This window comes from Lepus europaeus, chromosome 13, assembly GCF_033115175.1.
Source record: "Lepus europaeus isolate LE1 chromosome 13, mLepTim1.pri, whole genome shotgun sequence".
Classification (NCBI taxonomy): Eukaryota; Metazoa; Chordata; class Mammalia; order Lagomorpha; family Leporidae; genus Lepus; species Lepus europaeus.
In genome coordinates, this window is record NC_084839.1 from 62,424,896 (window position 1) to 62,441,344 (window position 16,449).

The window sequence follows — 16,449 nt, forward strand, 5'->3', positions numbered from 1 at the left end:
GCTGAGGCAGGTGTACAGGCAAGCTGTGGGGAAAGCTGATACAATCACTTGGAAAAAACCAAGAAAGCCAGAGTTCTAATTTTCTACTCAGCTTCAGATATTTAAAGTGCGAGTCTGGAGTTTTAGCTCATGATCAAAGTTGCTTAGAGACAGCTGCATTTTGTGGCTGTGATAAAACTGGAGATGAGTAAAGTGGGGGAAGATAATTAATTCATTGGGAAAAAATGCAGAAGGAAACAAGTAAACTTTATTTTTTAAAGTTGAATTCAGGAAAAATACACATAGAGCAAAAAAAAAAAATTAGGGCCATCATTTCCGATGATATGTACAGGAAGCAGCAGTGTGTTTCTGAAGGGCTGTGACAAACTTATAAATAATTCTGACTCTATAACTCTCTGTTCATCTTTTGTCCAAGAAGAGCTTAAGGATTTCAAGGAAACATCTCAGCTTGTGAGGTGTATTTCTTTTATGTTTTCTTATGACAATATTTTGAATTGTGTTGGTGAATATTTTGCAAGAGTTTAATTTAGATATGTTTCACAAACAAATGTAACAAATGGAAATTGAACCTTTGATTTTCTCCCTGCAGTGAAAATAATGCATTCATGCATTCATTTATCTATTCAATGATCAGTGGGCAAGTTTGGGCCCCATACGTGGGGATAACACTAGGGTTAGAGAACATCAAGGTATATGACTTGGTCCCTGTTTCCACATAATTCATTTGAGGGGATAGGTATGAAAAACCAGCAGTCCTGGCAGAGTAGCATGTGTGTTAGGATGGAGGGATGTCAACAGTAGAGAAAACTCACTAGGGGTTGGGGGTAGGAAGAAGTCGCTCAAGAGCTGGAGTCCAGCAAATGCTTCTTATGGAAGTTGGCAATTGAGCTGAGCCTGAAAGGACACCAAGAAGTTTGCCTTGTTATTGGGGGAAGGAAGGGAAGGCTGCCCAGGGAGTGGGGCTGGGGTGGAGCAGCCTAAGGTAGCACAGGGCTGTGAGAGATCAAGGTGGTGATGACAGCTTCAGGTTCCCTCAGGACTGGGGGTGGGGCCATGAGAGCAGGTGCACCAGGGTCTTGGCGAAAGCCGTGCTGGACGCACCCCGTGGAGAGAGACCATGACAGGCCTTCCAAGCCTGGGTAAAAGGAGTGACCTTTCTCATGAAGGCAAAGGGTTGCCATGGAAGGATTTGAAGTGCTAGAGTGATATGTTCAGATGTGAGTTTTAGCAAATCACCCAGTTACTATGCATTCTAGGTGAAGACAAAATGTTTCCCTAAGACCCCAGAGGTCTTCTAGCTGACTCCTGAGAAAGGGATGTCTATAATCCTCTTAACACAGAAACATCCCACTGCACTTCCAGCCAAATAGACACAACCACGATCTGGAGAAGAGGGTTTGGGCTAGATTTTGCATTTTTCCTAAGAACCCTCACCATCAGACATCTGACCCAGACAGGTCCCTATAGAAGAGGCCCATCCTTTCCTTATGATGGGCTGTTTGCACCAGCTGCCACTAGAAGGGCAGGTGTGTGCCACCACTCACTCCCTCCTTTTAGGGTGAGAATTCTCTCACCTAGACTTGCTATGGGACAAAACATCCCAGTGGGGAAAACCCCTTTGTGTTGCACCTCCCTTTTGCTGGCAGGCAGAGTATGCGACTGACTGTATTCTCGCTTGTGTGAAGATCTAGCCACCTCCCAACCTGAGCTGTACGTTCCCCAGCATGCCTTTCAGACTCCATAGAATTTACTGTTTCGAAAGACACTGATGCTCCATTTGCTTTAGGGACATTTGGAGACAACCACTCTATTCCTAAGCACTGGAGGGGCTGAAAGGAAAGGTTCAAGAGAGGAAATGACCCCAAAACTACAGCATCTCAGTACAAAATTATCAGGGCAGAGGCTCTGGAAGCTCTGATGGCTTCCAGCTTTGCTCCTAGCAAAGTAAGAGGGCCTACAACCTTACACGTTCTTCTGCCCTGGCAGTGGAAAGTTCATATTCCTAATTAGAAGTTCTGCCTCTGTGACATAAAGGACCCTCTGACGGATAACCCACTTTATTTTTACCTGATGGCCCACTGACACGGGAAGTTCCGATTCGTTGTGATGTAAATCGTGGGCACTTTCTGGGGGTTTTGTGTCTGCCTCCCTCGGAGGAGGTTTTTTGGAATGGCAGCCCTGAGGGAGAGAGGGAGTTAGTGGGGAAGAGAAAAATGGGAGCCGGGCTTTGACCTGCCGTAGAGGAGCCCCTGCTGACACGGTCAGTCTGACCCATTGAATGGCCTGAATACGATAAATGCCGCTTTATCCTGCCTTGAAAGGCACGAGATAGCAGAGTCTAAATGCCTGGGCATGCTTAAATAGGCGACTCGGGATGTTTGAGTTGAGCGTGTTTGAAATCTGAGCTCTCTGACAGCCTGGGAGCTGCCACAGGTCACCTGCCTTGTTCCGTGGGGACAGGCCCAGGTCTCACAAGAAATTGTCCGTAGACGAATTGTAGTACAAATTCCTTTCTTTGTTGGTTGGCCTCTTTCACTAGACCATGGCCTATAAAATTTTGTAAAAACAATTCCTAAATATTATTTGAAAGGGCAAATGGCCCACGCTGAAAGGTTTGACAGTTTGACATACAGTGCATGGTTTTGATAGCTCGGAAACTAGAAAGGGTGGCCAAGATTCTCCCCCTGCTTGTTAGAAGCCTGGTGTTTTTTAAACAGTGTCTTGTTGCTGTGTAGAGTTCCTCAGCTCCTCGCAGTCTGACAGGCGGCGAGTCTGCTTCAGTGATCTTAAGTCCTTTTAGACTAATTTGCTGGCGAGCAGAAAAATAGCTAGCACCTTTGGATCCAGCGTCCAAAAGGCCCAGACACAGGTACTGCCAATTAAGGAGCCATTGGGATAATCATATCAAAGCAGATCACCGTGGAATCTTCTGCTCATGCCAGAGTCTGTGCCGAGACAGACAGAGAGAGAGAGAGAGAGAGAGAGAGAGAGAGAGCGAGAGCGAGCTTGAGCCAGCACCAGAGTTTCACTTCAGTGAGAGGGAAGAAAGGGCTTTGAGGGCCCGGCCTCATCAGAGCCCAGGAAGTTGCAGGGAGTGGATTTCTGCATTAGAATGTTGCATATGTGTGCAGCCAGAGCACGCTCTGCACCCGCCGGCGGCCTCTGCATAGCCAAAGGCCATTTACAGGAGCTTCTGGCCCCTCAGTCACTGGCCTACTAGTTAATTGCCACACGGACTTCATGACACATGGGCAGATAATATGACATTTTCGGTTTCTGTCACTAGCAAACGCCGCAACGTTGCTTGCACTAGTTGCTAAGAAGCTGTCAGAAACCATTAGCAGTTGGCTAAAGTCGCCCTATGGCATTTCCTCATAGCATCAGCAAAACGAGCATAAATCACCCACTGGAGCCTACTGCTATCCTAATGAGGCTGTAAGCTTGTTTATGGACTGGCATCATTTTTATGATTATTTCCACCTTTTCAGTTTGCCTTCATTTGGCGGCAGGAGAAGTCAGCTCCGGGAATGAAGTCACTGCTGACATTTTACAAATGTGGTTCAGAGCCGCTGCCTGCTGCCGTGTGGTCGGCCGGCGGTCCTCCAAGTTTGTTTAGTGATCTTAAAAATAAAAAAAGGAAATAAATCCTCCGGAGACCGCATGGAGGTGACTGTATCAAATTGCAGAGGGAATGGAAATGCTGAAGGTACAATTGACCATTTAGACTTTCCTCTGGGGTGGAGATGTTCTGAGATCAATTTTCAATTTTAGAAAGTAGGAGAGGTTAAAGAATTTATTAAAATCTATGAAAGTGTTTGCTTTGAGAATCGTCTGTTTCATTACGCTCTTCTCCTTCCCCATCTTCTCCGTTTCCCTAACTGTGTTGGAAAGGAGCAGGGTTTATTGTTTTAGGCTTTTCTGAACATGCACCAGTATTTACACTGGATTGAAAGCATTTGCTTCCAATGAAAATCTTGTCTTAGATTACAACCCAGCAGTGTAATTTCCCTCCCAGATGGGAGTAAAGTAGCTGTATTTGCCTAAAAACAGTAGGAAGAACAAACTGTGCATTAAGCCAAGGCTGGTTTTGGCTTGAGCTAATGATGTAATAGAAACCTTTTATTCGGGAGAGGTCACTGCCAGGGACTGAAGGGGGTGATCTGGCTCCTGCTTGAAAGGTTTCTCCATTGTATCTACATAAGTCTTCACTTAAAAAATCCTGTTCCTAATGCTTCTGCTTTCATACAGCAGAAATAAACAGGAAAGGTTCTGGTGAGTGTTTCGCATGGAATGCAGAGAGCCTTCCTCCCCTAATGGAGGATATAATTCAGGTGCCCTCAAGGCACGCTTTCAGGAATTCTTTTGCCTGAGGTAATGGGAAGCTAAGGCTGCTTTAAGGCCTTGATTATCTATTGATGCACAAAGCTGGAAAAAAGTCATCTCCACTGGATTATAGTAGATATTTCCATAAATTATCAATGAATTCTCTTCTAGGCAGGCACTAGGCATTGCTTGCTAAATTAATCTGAAGGGGTTTGAGATGGATAAAAAGGCTATTTTTTTTTTCTAAAGGAGGAAAACAATCCTGGGGAGGTGGTGAAAAACAGTATTATTAGGTTAGAGGCTTTTCCTTTTTAATCAGTGATCAAGTATGATGTTCCTTTTCTGGAGTTACCTTGTGTATATTGAAAGTGGATTTGCCCATTGAAATTTTAAATGCTGTTGAGTTGTTTTCTTTTCTCATGTTTCTTTAATGCATTGTTATTTTATATGGTGAATTGCTTCTCTGAATAAAAAGCCTCTTTAAAAACTGGACTTTCAAAGAATTTATTAGACAAACCCAAGGGGACTTCTCATAAAACACTTGGTTATGCAAATAAAACGTTCGGTGGGAGTGGTAGGAGCACTGATTTAGGGGTATGGGTGTCTGGTCCAGGACAGACCTCCAGAGCTCCAGGCCCAGCTACTTGACCTTGAGCTGGCATGGGACACACAGCGCTTTCTTCATTGGTGCGATGATAGTTTTGGAGTTGTGAGTCTTCATGGTTTTCTCCAGTGTGAATACAAGCTATAGTCTGTAGATCGCTAACAAAATTTATGGATTTTAAATACAGTAAAATTATTGATTTTAAACTAATCGGAGGTTAAACTCAGAAAAGTTCTATGAAAGTATTCCATTTGTTTCATGTGTTATAAGTAGAGTAGCAATGTTGAAATGAATCTAATCTTCACTCACCAAAGTTTTTAAACTTTAGCTCAGTACAAGTCAAGGCAATTAATAATAATAATAATAATAATAATAGCATTTTTCTTCTTTTCAAATTGAGGAGAGGCAGTGTGTCCTGAAGGGCCACAAAAAAATAATTGATGAGTTGCAACATAACTATTATAGATTAGTCGGAAATAGCTCAAAGTAGTAAGTCAAAGTAGAAAATTCTTTTATGTAGGACCTAAATAGCAGAAATGAGAAATGGAGAAATTCCTGAAGCCATGTAAACGAATCTGAGGCCAGTTCCAATAGCCACCAGGAAATCTGTCTTACCAAAGGATCAGGTTCTTTGGGTCGTGTAGGTTGTTCTCCAGTGATTTCTTTAACCCAGGACATGTGCTGTTAGGTGTGTTTGTTATGTCATAGCTAAGCCTGGGCCCTTTACCTCTTCTTTCTGGGCTCAGTTAACCTGTCCATTTCTGAAAGCCAGTAGTTCTCACAGAGCAGAGGCACCAGGTAGAAACCGTGGCTCACTGGCAAAGGCTATTTGTCAGAAGTTAAGCTACTTTTGGGTGTATTAGGTTTAGCCCGTTGTTATTTTCCCTTTTGATTTTGGTACCCAGACAAAAAAAAAATCTGCTTTCCATTTGTACTTTATGACTTATTTTAGACAATGTGATTATATGGGCTGCAATTTATTTTTTGTGTGTCAAATATGGCATTGTAAAAGGAATACTACCTTTTTTATTTTACTGCATCACAGAGCTAAGATTATTTTTTAGAAGAAACAATTTTAATGTTACAACAAAAATCAATTAAAAAAACCAGGAGCTGATATAGAGGTATATATTAGCAGGTAACTTTTCAGTACAAAGAACTTAAATCTAGACGAGACTTTAGAAGCTTCCTGTATTATTATTGTAACATAGTTCAAATTTACTCTTAATTTAGCATCACTTTATTTTATCTAAATAGTAATTGTTTTGTAATTTAAAAACTATGTGAGAGGTTTTTCCCTTACTAAATTTGATGCTCTCTCTAAGAAAAATTATTTTCTATTTTAAGCATTCCTACATCAAAATGCTTATATGATGCATTGCCTGCATTTCTCCAACTAGTCTTAAGATAGATCACTTGTGGAAATAGTTGATATCTCAAATGCACCTTCTCACAAGTTCATGGCAATGACTATATGTGGGATTTGAATACCTAAGCAGCAATTCCATTTGCTGATGGCTGCCACCATATTTAACTCCCCATAAGTGTTACACTTAATGAATCTTAGCTTATATATATATATATATATATATATAGTGTGTATATATATATATATGAATAATTACCATGGCAACGAAGCTAAAGAGACTGGATATTCCCTCCCATTCCCTTTGACCTTTGGCACTATTCTTTGAAGACATTCTTTAGACCTGACTACTTTTGAGCCTAGGCCTTGTTCTTTCTCTTTGTCATGGAAAAAAAAAAAAAAGTACCAAAGAAACTATTAATCATTTAAATTGCTCTTTTGGTTTTGTTTATATCCAAAGGCATTCTATTTGAATAAAGCATGTCAAGGTAGCATCAGTCAAAATTTGATTCACTATGTTTGCAGGTGATGGCTTGGACAACAGTGTAGCTTCCCCCAGCACAGGTGACGATGATGACCCTGATAAGGACAAAAAGCGTCACAAAAAGCGTGGCATCTTTCCCAAAGTAGCCACAAATATCATGAGGGCGTGGCTGTTCCAGCATCTAACAGTAAGTGGATTCTAAATGACATATGTAAACTAAATATGGACAATGAACCAGTTTTGATAGAAAAAAAATGATCCCTCTGGACTTGGAATATTTCCTACACCACTGTGTTCCCACAGTTTTTACTAAGGTGTTAGCACTTGTTTCCTAGACTCATACCCCAAGGAAGAGTTTTATTTGAAGCTCACTATTGCCATTTTGTTAACTTTTGTAAGTTATCAGTTTGAGGAGTTCATGTTCACTTGTGATTTTAAGTATGTTTGCTAATGATGTTGCTTTTCTAAGTGTGACCCTTAGTACTTAGAACCATTTCCTGCTCAGAAGAAAATAAGACAAACCCCAGGGAGAAAGACTGAATATCATCCAGTGCTTTTGCGGACCTTTTAGCGAATGGCCGGCAGAACTTTAAACCATGTCGCAATGGCAAGATGATCACATAATTCCCTTTTGAGTGGTTTGAACGCACTGGCCTCCATTACGAAACATTCGTGTGAGTCAGCTCCATAGTGAAAGTTGTCCCGGCATTCAGAACTGTAAAGGAAAGCAGCAATATAGAGTCAGCTCTTCCTGTGTAGTCCCTGGTGACTTTTCAAGCAGAGTAACAGTTTATATTGTCTGTGTGAGTATTGCTGTTTTCACTGCAGGGATTCTCCTGGAGATGTGAGAAACTGGAGATTTGGGGCTTTATGCCACCAGGGGATTTGTTTTGTTTGGCTATTGTTCTGAATGAATTTTATGTTCAAAATATTTATAATCATAATATTTTGGTGGATATTTTTGTAAGTGCATACTGATTTAATCACATCCGAGGAAGAAAAAGACAAAATGAAAATTTATGGATAAAATAATATTTTAAAAATCAGCAAAATTGTTAAATATTAGGAACAGAAGATGAATTTCGACAGGTTGCAGCATAGCTCTATAACATAAATGAATGTTTCAAAGTCTTTCCTTTTATAGAAAATATCAGGGGCAAATATTTTATGTTACCATTTGTAGCTGGTTTGCTTTCCTAAACATCATTTTTCCCCCTTAAATATCAAAACTAATTCTGTATTGTCACAAACACGCCCAGAACCTGCCCACCTTCACTCCTTGCCCACTTTCTAGGCCATGTTCCTCTGTGAGTTGTACTGGGACAGGGAGGCAAACCTGGGATGTCTGAAGGCCCCCTTAGTTCTGCTCCTCTAGTGGAGGGCTGTGCCTCTGATCACACTGCAGGGCATAGTCATCTAGATTTCTAGTGTCTGTGAGCAAAATAAAAACTGAGAGCAGCAGGAATATAACCAAAAAAATAGTGGTTTCCTCCCTTCTTCTGTTCCCACTGTAATTCCGAACACTAGGCTACATGGACAGCTTTTTGAAAAAACTTGAGGAGTTTACTAATGGTGGAAGTTCATTGATGGTTCCACTGTTCAAGCTGCTGGGATCTTAACGTTCGATTTAGGTTCCAATTTAGGTTGATCTAAACTCTGATTCCAATACAATTACTAATGCGCCTCTTGTTACTTGTATGTAGATATTTGAGGTCTGCTTTGTGTGACTTTCCCATTGAAGATTGTCAACCAGTAGTGGGGGAAGGAAAATTAGAGTCTCCAGGGCATATCGTAGAAAACAAATAGTGTGGTATTTAGTTAAGAAATGACAGCTGGCCAAAGGTGCTGACGCAAAGATGCTCATATTCATCACCAGAACTAATCAGCTAACTTGACCTGGGGAATGAATTGGAGTGAGAGGATAAACTCAGGTTGTCCCTGAAGTTACAACCATGCTATTTCTTTTTCCTATTCCAACTGAGGAAATCCAACAGATTTCTTATTCCAACAGAGCTTTCTTTAGCCCCCATCTCAATCTGCATAGGAGTGTTGGCTTTACTTGAAGCTGTGGCGGCCCTGAATAAAATATAATCAAATATTGGCTCAGACAGAATCAGGAGAGAGAGGCAAGTTATTTCATTCCTGTGCCAGTTCTCCTGTTTTTCTAGGTCATACCCTTCTGAAGAATCTTACAGAGAGCTATATTATCTTTTTCAGAAAAACAAACAAAAAAACAACAAGAAACCATTCTAACAACCAGTGTCACTTTGCCTGTATTACAGTGCTTATATGAGTTATGGGGATCTGGGGCAATTGTAATAGAAATTATTCATGAGCTGCCTGAGGTTTTTTTTCTTTTTTTCCTGGCTAGTTGACTTTGGTTTTGGGGTCTTTGCTGGCCTGTACCACTGCCCTGGAAAGGGCAACCCATTCCTGTGTGTTTCCTTGGCTTTCTGTGAATGTTCACATAAGTTGTCTTATGGGATCCGTTGGCTATATCTCCCTCCCTTAACTACAACAGTGCCATCTGCTCATGCAGAAATATTAATGATGATAACAGTCTCTAAAAATTAAATTGACTGCATAACTTCATCTAAAAAGCAAAGTCAGGAGGTACGTTTAGAGTGTTCACCCATTTCCTTCCGCCAGTGAGAAAGATTCCCCTTTCTCTTCTCTAATTGCAAAAGCAAATAGATCTCTAGTTACAAGAACACCTTCACCTTGTTTTGTTGTCATTATTGAAGGAACACTTGGACTACTTAAGCAACATTTATAGAAAGGAACTCATTCTAATAAATTCTATGGAAAAACTTATAGAATTGTCAGGGTTTTGTTACTGTTTGTCCAAACTGAACCACTGACATCTCAGTGCTAATCCTTCAGTAACTTTATCTCAAATTCTGAGTTGTCTTCAGGGATACACAATTCATTAGGAAGACTGTTCGTAAATTTTAAATGATCACATTATTGTTATGTGATTAATGCAACTTATCTAGAAAATCCTTTCTGAAATCTTGCTAGATATAAAAAAGCAATTGAAACTCTGGCTAATTAAAACAATAGCAATAACAATTTATTAGCAAATTGTAAACTAATCTTTTTAAATGCCAAAAGGCATAATCTAAAACCTCACCCACCTTATTGAAAGCAAATGGCTTTTTTTTTCCCTTTTCAAATAAATTGATCAATCCTTTCATTGGGTTTATTCAGTTAAAAAAAATCTGTCCTTGAAAGGGCTTTCCAGCCTTTTTTTGTGTTAGAGGACTAGAATAGGGCCTGAATCAAACACCTTTCTGGATTTGCACCCCAGCTGCAAGAGAAAAAAAGACATGCTGGTCCACAGTTCTCCACAGGTATATTTAATCAGTAGCACATTTTACTGCTCCAGAGAGAGAAGTTAAGCATCGTGCTTGGGACTCACAGTCTCTAGCAAGCTGAATAGTACATATTTGTGTATAATGAAAACAGCAGAAGGAAAAGGAAACAAGTTTTAAACTTTGGTGATTATAGGGTAAAAGGAAGTTTCAGTGAGGTGAATTCCCAGCTTAGATGTAGTTGGATATTTGCCAGTGTTGATAAGTAGAAAAGATCTCCTAAAAGAAACTATTCCCTGGAATTGAAAAGAGTGACTGACGTGATTTAGATAATAAGAGAGAATTAGAAAGAAAATAAAAGCATTTATTAATAGAAATGCTTGCAGTTGCCTAAAGATAAAGGATTGCAAGTGATTAAAAAGTACTTACTATTTGCCTATGAGTCAGTGTACAATGACAATCAGTTCAGGGGCATACGTCACAGCAGTGTGTTTCTTCTGTCTTGAGGGCGTTCATTACTGCAGCTGGGAAAAGCCTGCTACGTCACAGCGCTTAAGCTGGATGTGTTTTGCACATCACTGTTTCTTCTGCTCACAATATTACAAAGATATGTGTCCAAGGGCCTACTGAAGGTGAGGAAAAAGAATAAATACGATGTTTAAGGTAAAAATCAGGGTCTTTTTTCTTTCTGTTTGCCTACCTTATCATATGAAGGCTCGAAATATAATCTAAATAGAAAAGCGGCAAGTGTGGTGCTTATTTAAGATATATGTGACTGTATTTCCCTGTATAGAGCTGCTATGTGTCCCAGGATCCTGCAAGTTAGGGAGAGTGGAGGTAGTTAAAAAAACTACATACCTGCCGATTCAGGTGCTGGAAGCATTTATGGGTCAATATTTGGCATTCACCAGGCGGAGAGGTGATCCTCAGGTGAGATGAGTGATTTTCATTCTCATTCTCTCTGAACCCCCGAATGAGCCTGAGGATCCCATTGGGTTACGTTTTACAATCAACATGAACTTTGCTTCTAAGTCAGATACTCATATTTGCTATGTGTCTTTGTTTTGTTTTATTTCTTTGTGTGTTGAACTTCTAGCCTTGAAAATATTTTTGCGTGTGTGTGGCCAAATTTATGTCTGGATTTCTGATTTATAAGACTCTCCTTTCATTGTGGATAAAGCCAATGTGAGGGGCTGTAGAATCTTCCAGGTTGAGAATGGCGTTTCCATAGAAACACTATTAGATGAAAAGTGCCCTGCGGGTCCGCCACTCTGAGGATGGAGTAAATGGAATTGAATTGGGAATTGAATGCTCTAGAAGAGACAGATGTTGTTTCATTGGTTTTGCTTTGGTAACAAGATCTGTTGGAGATATCTTAGTGTCATATCTCTGCTCGCAGTTTCAAGATTTACCCTTTGAACGTTATGAATCATTATTACAATGAAAACATATCTCTGGTTGGTACCCAGATAACCTGTTCTGTTGGTCAAGTGAGTTGAAAGTCAAAAGGCAGACGGAAGGACCCCTAGGTAGGCACATATGTGGACAGTACGTGGAATTGTCTTCTCTCTTCCCCTTTCTATTTCTCTTTCTGTCCCTCACCTCTACACAGAGAGCATTCTCGTTGTACCTTACTGGCTAGCATTGTCCAGCTACCTGTCCTCAGAGATGCTGGCCAGTCCTGAGAAGATGGTGGGGCTGGACTACTGTAGCTTTGCACTCTTGTCTGAAATGTTGGTTAGCGGATTACAAAGAATTTAGGAAAGGCAGTCCAGCTTCAAACTAGACCTAACCTACCTTCTTTTTTGTGTACTTGAGTCCAAGGAATGGCTTGTAGAGATGGTAGAGAACTTGGCTTCCTACTTTATTACATGTTACCTGCAGATCTGTTATTAAGTGAAGATACTTGAAAGCTCGTATCAAAGAGAAGAGTTTTGTTTTTCCTTTTCACTGACTGTTTCTCATATCAGAAACGGACTCTCTTAAATATAGCAGAATGTCTTTGTCGTTGCTACTTTTCCCCTTACGTGCAGTTGCCTTTCACGGTCACCTCTGACCCCAGCTAAACTTTGCTGAGACTCAGGCTGGAACGATAAAGCCCTCTCCCTTCATTTGAAAAGATCTCTGCTGTGTTGGAGAGAGCATATTTCAGCTTTGATTAGATAACGGGCCTGCCTATTTTTCACCCAAGTGGGAATCATTTGTCTCGGGAGGAAAACAGAATAGATTATTTAATTACTGGAAGGGAATATTGGAATGCCCTCATTCTTCTGTGATATACATCATAGAAGCTCTGGTTTAATGATGAAGCGGGTGGTTTCCAGATTCTGGGGCAACTGCCTTTTTCTTTTTCTTAGCTGGTTATTGAAATCCTAATGGGATGGGTGATGAATTTTCTTAGGTCAGGTAAACTGAAAAGGCTACAGCTGGAATTCTTCACCCAGAAGAATCGGAGTTAATACTAATGATCATTGTGAATTAGAAGATCAAAGGGGAAGCATCAGCCTGTTCTCCAAGTTGTTGCCCCAGAGGCCATTAGTGACCTGGCAAAGCTCTCTCCCAGCCTTCCTTGCTCCTCCTTCTTCTGGCCCCAGCCTTTCTTCCCCACTCCTAGTTATGCACCTCTGACCCGGGGTAATTACAGTCGGTTGATGAGGAGGCATAGCGCGGCGGGGGTGGGTGGGGGGTGGGAGGGACAATCAGAAGTAAAAACAAAAGTCCGATTTAAGAACTGCCCGTTTATCCAGGTAGGTAGGCCTTATAGGCAAATGAGCTCTGCCTGGGGCTCGATGTTACTTTCAGGGAGTAAGGGAGAGTTTTGTGCTGATAGAAATGACTTCTCTATTCACTGATGGCTTTCTGCAAGGGAGTTTTTCAGAGTCTGCTTGGCAATTTGTCATATTATTCTAGATTTTTTTCTTTTGTTTCCAAGGCTAAGATAAAAATACACGGTAATTTGGTTTTCTAATATACTCTTAATCAGGCTAATTAAATAAAGGATTAGGTTCAAAACAAAAGTGCCTGCATAAGCACAGTTTATTAAGTTGATGGTTGCTGATGCACATGACTATTGAACTCCAGCCAGCCATTTGTACTTCAAAGCATATATCAATAGCATGTCTTTATACTCCAATTAGTGACAATGTGTTTCTGAAGATAAAATATCAAATTCAGTCAATGAACTGCTCTTCCTCAATTTATTTTCAGATTAAAATGGAGCAGTATATATATGATATGAGTATATATATGTATATATATATATATATGAGTATATTTTGTTTCTTTTTAAAAACCAGCTCTGTTTGGGAATTTGATGTCTCACTGTTTACTTTCTCAGTGTGTAAGATTCCGAGTGGAGGCACATTCCCTTGAAGTATGAAGGTGTGTCCGAGGGAAAATCAGATGCTTGTATTTTAGAAAGGATTCTAATATTTTGTTTTAGATTGATTTGATTGGTTGCTTGTTTATCCAGAGGAAATGAATCTATATGACATGGGATTTGGGATACTGTGACTTTACTGGAAACATTCATATCATAGGTCAATCTTTCTTACTAAAGTATGAATGCGGTTCTGTATACGTATACAAATATATCCCTACAAACTGGTATGTATGCATTTTTCTGGAGTACAAGTCCCTCTGAACCCCTGCCATCTCTACCAATCCTAGTGAAGAAAAACTATCCATTTATGAATTTTAATGGCATAAATAGCCCTACGTAGGGCTACAATTTTTCTATTGACCTGGGCCAACACTGCTGTCTCCCAGGGTCTGCATTGGCAGGAAGGGGGGAGTCTGGACTTGAATCCAGGGACTCTGATGTGGGACTCAGAAATCTTAACTGCTAGACTAAATACCCATTTCCAGAATTTAAAGTTTTTAAGGGTACAAGTTGCAAGGATTTGTTATGTAGGCCAGAAATTCCTCTTGGCCATGGCTCAAGTTGACCTGCAATAGACTGAATTCCATGAAGTAACAAGTTATTTTATTAATGTTTCAAGGTGGTAATGACAGGGGTTGTGTGGATTTACATCAAAAAGATTACTCTTGACTAGGCTGCTGTGTTTCAGCCTTGCACATCCTTTTGTTTATTAGAGTCCCGAGCCTGGTAGAATTGGCTTGCCTCATGGGCTTAATACTTGCTTTGGTGTGTCAAGAGTAGGAGGCACCTCTTTCTTGGTGTGTCAGATGAGGCACCTCTTTCTTGGAGGGCCAGTGGAAAGTCTCCGAGAGCAGAAAAATAGCTGAGAGGGTTGTACCAGGAAATTTTTTTAAAACATTTTAAAGATCTTTTAGCCTTTTTTTTTTTTTTTTGGTGTGTGTGTGCTATTGCAAAATGCCTTCCCTCAGTAAATTTTAGCTCAGAGAACGTGCCTACCAACACAAAATATATTTCTCTATCTCAACAAAAGTTAGATACAGATGACTTGACTTTGTGTTATTTGAGATATTTTGAGGTAGAGATTTTTGATAGCAACTTGAAGTTGAATGTCCTGATGACATTATCCTGTCAGAAATAAAAATGAGGATAATATATGTGAATTTAAACCCTTTTATAGACACACACACACACAGGAAGAGAGACAGGGGGAAGGGGAGTGAGTATACTTCTATACTTTGGTTCACTCCCCAAATGCGTATATCTGGGGATGGGATGGAGGCTGGAGACTGAATCTGGAAACATAATCCAGGTCTCCTATGTGGATGGCAGGAACCCAATGACCTGGGGCAACACTGCTGTCTCCCAGGGTCTGCATTGGCAGGAAGGGGGGAGTCTGGACTTGAATCCAGGCACTCTGATGTGGGACACAGAAATCTTAACTGCTAGACTAAATACCCATTTCCAGAATTTAAAGTTTTTAAATGTTTTTGCTTTTCAGTACTTATTATTGTGTGATCAGTTTTTACCTGTGTTTACACTGACTTTGTTGCTGGCATTCCTGCAGCACCCAGGGGCTCCCATTTGTCCCATGACCTGAACATTTGGTGTGCTAGGAAGTTCTTGGGAGGTCCAGAGGCCAGGGGTATTGTTTATTAACATGCACACTCATCCTAAGAAGGATCTCAAGGTCGTTTCTTTTGCCATTTTTAGAAGCTTAGGAATCATTCTTATCTATTATTTAAAGAAAAGTCACTTTCCAAACTTCATGGGGGAGGGACAACAAAAATGGCTTGATTTCATTTTTTAAAAAAGAAATGAAATTGTCTCCTGTCTATATGATGTTACTTTTGTCATGTTTTTAAAAACTTGATCTATTACTTGCTTGGCTATTTTGACATTGGATCATTCTGTCCTTTTGGCAACTGGAAAAAAGATTGTGCAAAAGGCAAATAAAGTGTAACATGTATCTGTGATGTTTCACACTTTATTATTTTCCCATCGACTGGATGCTTAAGATAATCTTGTGAGGTGGACAGGATGACAGTAATACAGTTGAGAGGAGTTAATGATTCTCCTCAAGGTCAAAAGCTTGGGGACTGACTGAGCTTGAACCAGGCAGGATCTCCTGACTTGAATTTCCATGTGCCTTCCACCAAGTTGCCTTTCTAAGGCAGAGCAAATCAAATCATATCGTGAGAGTTCAAAGGTATAATTATAATCTCATTCCACTAGCTAGCTAATTAGTATCTCTTTTAAATAAAAATATGAGCCAGAGGGTTTGGCATAAAACCTCATAGTGCATTCTGATGGTAGTTGGTACCTAAGACTCAAGGATGGCGCTTTTCTTTCTGGATTCCTTTTCTAGACATATCTGCCCAATAAGAAAAAGCAAAACTACAGCTATTGAAATTTTGTGACAATCTTAATAATTTCAGCATTGTTAGAATTTCAAGGTTCAAGCATTGTTTAACTGCTCCTCCTTCTTACAGAAATATGTAAATCTCTACCCATGTCTGCTACAAACAATGTCTGATAGTGATTTGGGAGTGAAGAATCTTTCTTCATGCAAATCCTAACTAAACCTCCTAACACAACTTAGCTCCTTGAAGTTTTTTTTTTTTTTTTTTTGCTTGTCACGTGGCTGCAACGCCAAAGAGCTGTGTCTTTAATTTGCTTTATGGAGATAGAAGAAACTGCTTATGCAGCCCCGATTACTCTTGAAACTGCAATCCAACTGTCATTTCTCAGCAAAGAAGGCTGCTAAACCCTGGAGAATTAAGCTGCCGCTCTGGGGTATGACACCAGGGTCTGATCATTTTAAAGCTAGTAATAACCAGAATCCTAAAATTCTTATGAATAAAATGTAATTTTAGTAATGTTTCCATAAACAGTGGTAATGGTGGCATTTTAGTAGGCAGTGACATTAGTCACATCGAAATTGCACCACATTGGCTTTTAAATTACTCCACCTGTCTG

General features: G+C 40.2%; 1 protein-coding gene across 2 annotated transcripts in view; it reads left to right on the plus strand.

The window, feature by feature from the left end:
* MEIS1 (Meis homeobox 1) overlaps positions 1-16,449 on the plus strand; it is a 139,868-nt gene that overhangs the window by 69,349 nt on the left and 54,070 nt on the right. For both annotated transcript variants that reach the window (XR_009867806.1, XM_062209553.1), the window contains exon 8: positions 6,819-6,964. Coding sequence is in view for 1 of the 2 variants with exons in the window: in XM_062209553.1 (XP_062065537.1) it covers positions 6,819-6,964 (146 nt within the window). In the remaining variant the exon portion in view is untranslated. The remainder of the gene's footprint in view (positions 1-6,818; positions 6,965-16,449) is intronic.